This window comes from Sebastes fasciatus, chromosome 8 (genome assembly GCF_043250625.1).
Source record: "Sebastes fasciatus isolate fSebFas1 chromosome 8, fSebFas1.pri, whole genome shotgun sequence".
Taxonomy (NCBI): Eukaryota; Metazoa; Chordata; class Actinopteri; order Perciformes; family Sebastidae; genus Sebastes; species Sebastes fasciatus.
The window spans coordinates 22614161-22622133 of record NC_133802.1 but is presented as its reverse complement, the minus strand read 5'-3'; the positions used below and the strand labels follow the sequence as shown (position 1 = coordinate 22622133).

General features: G+C 40.4%; 1 protein-coding gene across 1 annotated transcript; it reads left to right on the top strand.

The window, feature by feature from the left end:
• Nucleotides 1–352: 352 nt before the first annotated feature.
• On the top strand, nucleotides 353–6191 carry arf3a (ADP-ribosylation factor 3a). The gene is made up of 5 exons (XM_074644356.1): nucleotides 353–433; nucleotides 2344–2526; nucleotides 2615–2725; nucleotides 3615–3739; nucleotides 3834–6191. The coding sequence occupies exons 2-5, from the start codon at nucleotides 2379–2381 to the stop codon at nucleotides 3993–3995; spliced, it is 546 nt and encodes a 181-aa protein (XP_074500457.1). The 5' UTR covers nucleotides 353–433; nucleotides 2344–2378; the 3' UTR covers nucleotides 3996–6191.
• The last annotated feature ends 1782 nt before the right edge of the window (nucleotides 6192–7973 follow it).

Here is a 7973-nt window from a genome sequence, read left to right as displayed (position 1 = left end):
TGTTACATACTTATTCTTGTTTTTATAAAGAGATAATTAATACTTTTAATTTGGATTTTATTTATTTGACATACTGGATAGTCTTAAACCATTTATATAATTGTCATTTATTTATTCATACGTTTGTTTATTAGTTTTGGACACTATTTGATTCAAAAATAAATAAATACATTTTAAGTTAAGTCTCAAAGCATGCTGTTATTACATACTTATTCTTGTTTTTATAAAGAGATAATTAATAGTTGCCCTCCAGCAGTGCTCCAGGCTTTTAACAAGGGATGGCAAACGTGAGAGGTGCTCCTTGACAGCCCAAACTATCGCGAGAGTTCACAGCATCACCACCGTTGCTCATCGCGATACTATCATCCAGTCCTCTCTCTCTCTGCCTGCATCCAGCTGGTAGCCTGCCTGCCTGCCTGCCTGCCTTTGACGGGTAAGTGTTGAATGAGATGCTGGAAAAAAATGCTCAAAGATGTATACAAGTAATAAAAGGTGACCGCAGTGTTATGTGTGGCTGTTTTTAACGCCTTGTTGTGACACCTCTCGGGTTAAATGAACCGCCGTTAATCGACGACATCAGGCCGGACTGACTGCTGCCTCTTGTCGTGACTGTACTGAGGAGAGATTAAAGCTCACAATTTACACCCGAAATCTCCACACTGAAGACATTAGCTAATATTGTCGGCGTTGCTATCGAATAATATATCTTTTTACGCCTCAAATACGTAATTTGGCTCATTTAAATTCATCACCTGCCCTGCTTTGGACTGCAGCATCAGCATCTTCTTCTCGCGTTATGACAGATGTGCATGGATGCTGCAGCTGTAACAGGCTCTGCTAGCAGCGTGCTAGCTTGTTCATTTGATATATATAAGATAAGATATTCATTTATTATTTTATTATAAAAAAGTCCTTTTTTATTATTTATTATACATTTATTATATTAATATGAACCATTTAAATAGAAGGAAGTATAAAAATAGGAGCAGTATATAAAGTATTGACAATAAACAGACTGTTAACAAAATTGCACAAGTGGAAAATGATATTGTACAGTGAGAATGTATATATGAATGGTAGCAATTCAGTCATATAGTTACAAGATTAAAAATAAAGGCTTTCCAGAGCAAAATGAGGATGCCCCAAAAGCCTCATAGTAAGCTGTGGAGGCATTTTCTTGGTGTTAATTTCGGTATATCCTTAAATAAATGCCCCTCAAGGTAGGATATGTTATAGCACAAGTTGTCTGTTAAAGGGGCCATACCAAGATAGGAAATTCACAGCCTCAATTCAATTCAAACTTTATTTTGTTATGGTTAATGGGTTAAACCCACACCTCGGAGGGAGTTTTCTTCCTAATTCCTACATATTGCCACCTGTAAAACCACATAAATATATCACCTTTTGAAATACATGATACAAAATCAGTACTCAAGGTCAGTAACCTGCTATAATATTGATTCAGTCAATATTTTGTTGCTTTCTGTCACCTCATTTCAATTCAAACTTTATTTCAGACACACAGGAGGGTCCATATAGCAAGAAAAGAAAAGAAAAGAAAAAGAAACCAAAAAAACATACAAGATAAGACCACAGCAGTTCATCATTCAATTCATATGTACCGAGGATGAGTACCGAGTGCAGCTCTTGCTCGGGCTGGTTAAAGCCTCTATGATGCTGTTCTCTGACTCATCCAAACGACATATAAAATTATACATCAAATGTCTTAAAAGTGCCTCACATGTAGGAATACCAGAGGACACAAACAGTTGACCCAAAGCAACAACCTCATTGCATCATTGTAAGCCACTATGAGCCTTCGCAAACTACTTTTCTTGTAGCTAAACCAAAGATGAGCTGTATACAAAGGCGTGCAGAAAGCTCTAACGTTTTACATTTACCTCTCACCTTAAAGCTGTGTGTGCACCATACATTCTCACAACCTGAGGTAATGTGTCATTTAATATAATACAAATTGATTGTTACACTGGCCATTTATTCAATTGCCAGCATAAAAGGTGGTTACTCTGCACCCACATGAAAGCTGATCCACATAACAGAGATGCAGTATGGCGGCCGGTTTCCCCATGTGAGCTGTCAAAGTGTAAAGCAGCAGCCTGTAAGTCAGGTCAGCCGCCTGCCGAGGTGTGAAGTATGCTTTTACTGGCTTTCCTCTGAGGTGGCTTCGAGCCCTAACGAGGTGGTAATGTTGAGAGTTGCTTTTGAAGAGCTACTGTGTCTCACCGCGTGATTTTTTTTTTTGTGTGGCTTATTTGACTTTCTATATGTGGTTTGTTTTGGCTGCTATGTCGCTGCTATATAAAGTGGTTTTCTGTGTAACAGTTCTGTTGCAGTTGAGGTGAGAGCCACCAGTCATCATGGGGAACATCTTTGGCAACCTGTTGAAGAGCCTGATAGGCAAGAAGGAGATGAGGATTCTCATGGTGGGGCTGGACGCCGCTGGGAAAACCACCATCCTCTACAAGCTGAAGCTGGGGGAGATCGTCACCACCATCCCCACAATCGGTGCGTGAGGAAAAGAACTCCTTACTGATAGCGTTAGGTAAAACACCTGTCGCTTGTGTAACTGATTTTGATTCGTTTTTTCATTCAGGTTTCAACGTAGAGACGGTGGAGTACAAGAACATCAGCTTCACCGTGTGGGACGTGGGTGGCCAGGACAAGATCCGTCCCCTGTGGAGGCACTACTTCCAGAACACCCAGGGTGAGCCAGACAGACCAGCAGCCCCTTTTTTAGATGATGCACTAGTTAGCCATGTTTGACTGAACAGGGCTGCTCATTCCTGTGGCAGATCCTGCAGCACACTGCATCTGAGGGCATATCTGACTAATGTTTTAGATGAGGTCATTTTCAAACAGCCTCCTCAGCCTCGTTTTCAAATGATTATCGTCTTAGTCATGTTGAAAGCCCGGGCAAAGATGGGCTTCGAAGCTTTGATGAGAAATATTCAAAGGTATTCGAAGCTTCGAGACTTGGCAGGCTGACATGTTCTTCTGTCTGTCTGTCTCCATCTCCCCCATTTCAGTGTCTTAGACAGTGCCCCTGCCGCACTACTGTACACACATGTACCTCTACACACAACAAACAGCGATATCTGTCTGATAATTACAATAATAATTGATGTTGAATATGAATAATGCTGTGGGATTATTCCTTATTTCATGGGCTATTTGGGGATTTCTACATTATTATTACATACTTTTATCAAAAACAAAAAAATGATGCATTCAAATACTGATTTGGAGGTCGATTACCATGTCAACGGTTGAAGCTGTGGAAGACTCCGGTAATGCGCAATGAGTGCACGGGCAGAGTACGTGCAAGTAGGTAGCCCGTCCAATCATTACATTCAGGCCGAATGAACTGATTGGACGGGTTTATTACTGCCCTGCGACCGCCACTGTTACCGGATTTTTTTTTTAGCATTTGATTTATTGATTGCTGTCGGGATGTAATGAGAATTACAACAAATATGACAAAAAAAATTTGTAAAATCTGTACCAACCCTGCCTTTAACAGTGGGATGATGGGAGCTGATGGTTTTGTTTTGTTTAACCCTTAAAAAAGACACTTCTTAAACCTCTCCCTGCAGGTTTGATCTTTGTGGTGGACAGCAATGACCGTGAGCGGGTGAACGAAGCTCGGGAGGAACTGATGAGGATGCTGGCTGAGGATGAGCTGCGGGATGCGGTTCTCCTCGTCTTTGCCAACAAACAGGTACAGGCGTACTTGTGTCTCCTTCTTTTGTATTCCATTCTTTCTGCACCGACTGAGGCCTCCTGATTGACACACATGATGTGATTTTGTTCAGGACCTGCCCAATGCCATGAATGCCGCAGAAATCACAGACAAGCTGGGCCTGCACTCCCTACGCCACCGCAACTGGTACATTCAGGCCACTTGCGCCACTAGTGGAGACGGTCTCTACGAGGGCCTGGACTGGCTGGCCAATCAGCTGAAGAACAAAAAGTGAAGGGGTCCGGTCAGTAGCGTGGGGAAGAGCCTGGGTGCCAGCTCCAGGTAGTGGTTATAGTGGATCCATTGTGTTTACATGGAGAGGCAGTGCTGAAAAGCTCCCAGGGGGTGACTCTCAATGGCTTCCTCCCTCTTAAAAATACTTTTTTCATTTCTTTATTTTGATTAATTTAATTTTTTTGGATCTGCGGTGAGCGTTTTTAAATATTTACAAACCAATGGTGTTGAAGTTGATCTAAATGACTTACATTCTACACGCTGAATACATAAATATTGGGATGTAATAGTATAATGTTACTGTAAAGGCATATGTATTTCCCCTACTTTGCAGTCTCTTTGTCCTCCATCACCTTTTAATTTGATCAGAAAACGTAATGATATATAGACTCATCATGGCAGAGCAACCGTCCGATACTTTAAACTTAATGTAAATGATAAAGAATGTTATAATAGTATAGTGGGGCTACTACTACTATCATATCACATCGTTTAAAAACAGTATACAGGCTCAGATAAATGTAAAGTTGTCCTTTTTCTGTCCATACTTATGTTTTACCACCAAATGATGCGTTTTAGAGCTCATTTTGTGCAAAAAAAATCGAGTTATTTTAGATTTTATGCAGATGTGTTTATTTTTATTTTATTTATTTGACATACTGGATAGTCTTAAACCATTTATATAATTGTCATTTATTTATTTATTTATTCGTACGATTGTTTATTGGTTTTATTTTCTAAATGCATCATGGTTTCTCTCCCTTTATTTCAATGTGCATTTACTGCTGAGGCAGCTGGTATCAATGTATATTACCTGCTTCCCAATCTGCATGGAGATATCCCAGTACTGGCTCGTGGGCTTTGTCAGAGCTGTGAACTACTGCGGGCCGCTGCTGTAAATAAAGATTTGTTCTTAGTCGACTTAACCCCAGTAAGGGTTAAAACAATTTGTCTGGCGTCAGCGAGGTGTGATAGCTGAACTGATACAGATGACAAAACAGGCACACTGTACCAGCTCTGTGGCTTAGGGAAGAAGAAAAAAACGCTGCTATTTATTGGCCTGTGGAGAGTGATGCAGCAGAGCATGTGATTGGCAATATCAGAGAGCTTACATGGTTTTCGAATGTTTCTTTTTTGAAGTGTGCTGCACTATATCCGTGAAAAGAACTCACATTGCTTGTCATCCTGATTTATTCATCCCTAATTGGCGTGACATTACATGTGTTTCTTGTGTTTTTATGTTGCACAAAATAACTAGATGCATTATTGTTGTACCAAATGTCAGTTACTTTCTTGTATTTTTGAATAGAGTATTTATTTATTTTGGACCAAAAGGCAGGTGTTGATTTTTAGTGTTGTTTTTCTTAATTTGCTTACTAGATCATTTGTCTTCTTGAGTGTTCACACAAATCCCATAATTTGAAAAAAAAAAATAGGAGAGAGGATGATAGTAATACTGCATCATAAGGCATGTTAATACTGTACAAGATCTGTAATAAAAGTGAATTATAATAGCCTGTTTCCTCAGACTATATTTGTTAGTCTAAATTACTGCTGCTGGTTGGAACAATGCTGTACTGATACATGTTATGGATTTAGTGTAAAGTTTACTGAACAACCTTCTAATATGCAAAAGCATGCTTTTCTATGTCGGCGCAACTGTATATATGTTAATGTAACAAGAAACCATGGTATTCGCGGTCAAATTGAAAAGTGTTGTTGATACACCTGTAGATAGGTTCAGGGTCAGTGTGGTGGCAGATGTGTATAACTGACAGCAGCTTGTGTGTGTGACGTGCCCTCTATTACGTTCAGTTTGGTGTAAACATTGTTTTCGTGGCCTTATATTGCCAGTGTTTTATTTCTCTTTGATAACAGGTTTGTATTTAGGAAATGTCCAACATTCAAGTATCTCACCTATGATCTGTAACACTGATGCACTCAGAGTACTGTTGTGGCTAAACGTCCTTCATTCAATGACTATTTGGCAGATTTTAACTTGAACAAATGTAGAAAAGACTTGCAGAACATTCCAACAGATAAAGTTTATTCAAAAAGTGAAAAGGGATTTATTTAATTTAGTGGAATATTATCAAGAGGAGGAAATAAAAACAACACAAACTGGTGCAAAAGTGTTGAATGATTTAATGATTCCTGGCACTACGTCGATCAATCAATAAAAAAGACCAAAACTCAAGTTTGCTTTGCCTTATTCATTTTTTCCCTTGTTATAATACACACTTGATTTAGTTCCTCAGCAGAGATCTTATAAAATGGTGATTATTTATCTGTTTGTTTTTTTTAGATCTCAGCCTTTACCCACTTTTGAGCAAACAATTTAATGATCCCTTCCACATAGGTTTTAATATAAAAAGAAAACGCTCTCTTTAAGGAATAATTTATGTCTCATATGGTTTTTCCACAAAATGTTCCATTCCTCCCTCATTGAAAAAAAAGCTGAACTATTGTTTTTAAATTAATTATTTCATTAACTAGTCCACATCAGTGGTGACTTTAGACTCTTTGAAGATATGCTCAAGCACACCTAAATTTAATCTCAGCACCCCTAGAAAATCATTTTCAAACCCTGTCATTATGAGGCTGTAGCGGGGTCAGTCTTAAAGCTAGAGTGAAGATCTTATGAAACTAGAAAAGCTTTGGTATCAACCATACTAGCTTGTCAGGAAGGAGGCTAAATAACGCTCCAAAGTTAGGCTAAATTCTTGCTAGGGAAAACTGGCATGGCCATTTCCACAGGGGTTCCTTGACCTCTGACCTCAAGATATGTGAATGAAAATGGGTTCTATGGATCTCCCCTTTACAGACATGCCCACTTTATGATAATCACATGCAGTTTTTGGCAACAAAAAAAACAAAACATGCAGTTTTTCTGCATGCAGTATAAATGTGTTATTTTTGCCTATTCTAAAAATGGTGTATTTGCATAATTATGCATACTGGGGTCCCTAAACAGTCTTGGAATTGCATGAATCAGGTATCACTGTAAAGCTGAGACTCTTGTGGATCCAATTCGTAAGAAAATGTAAGAAATTAAGTGTTTTTGACGTTCAAAATTCCCTGTGGGATAACCCCAAGACCCCCCCCGCTTAATATCTGCCCCTCCCCCCCAAATGTTGAAACAAAACTTACGCCCTTGATTGTACACGTCACAATCTTATTAGTGGTTGAGCCCCCCTAAAGGTCTGATCCTAGAATCACCCCTGGTCCACATTATGACTGGAGGATTAATTTTAACTCAGCAAATGTTTATGGTACCAGTTGCCAAATAAGACTACAGTCGGATTAATTAACAGCACATATCACAGGCTTGATTATTGAAAATGTTCTGGTGGACGTGGGCTGGGAGAAAGCAGGTCAGATAAGTGGGAAGGACATGCATCTTTGTCGTCTTTCTCTTTTGGCCTTTCCTAACTGCTGCCATCAAGAGAAGTTTGGCACATTCAGGTAGTTTCCCTGTGGAATCGCAGTGCTCCACAGAGAGTCATTTTGTCTGGGCCAATCAGAGGTCCGTGTAGGGGAGAGTGCCGCTGTGTCTCCAGGGGTGTGACAGCAGTATGTGGGTCAGAGCTGCTCCCGGGGCCACCAGCCCCCAGGGACCCCTGCAGGACGGCCACAATAGTAGCCCCAGGGCGGATGCCATAGCTGGGATTCCCACCCGTAACCGGGACGCCTTCACCCAGGGCACAGACACACTGGCAGCAGCCCCACAATCAATTCATCAATCTCTGAAGGGAGTGGCAACTGCAAAAGGCCACAGCAGTCACCCCCACGGCTCGCCTTGGACGGGGACAGGGCCACCAGGGCTGACACTGAGGCTGACACCGCGGTGGCGACGTTAAACTGCCAGACTCTGCAGAAACCGTGTAATCGTCAGGCCTTTATTGAAGCCACTTTTCTTGACCTGACAACAGAGAAACCCCTCCTGAGAATGTGAAAATAATCACTAAACATTTATTTG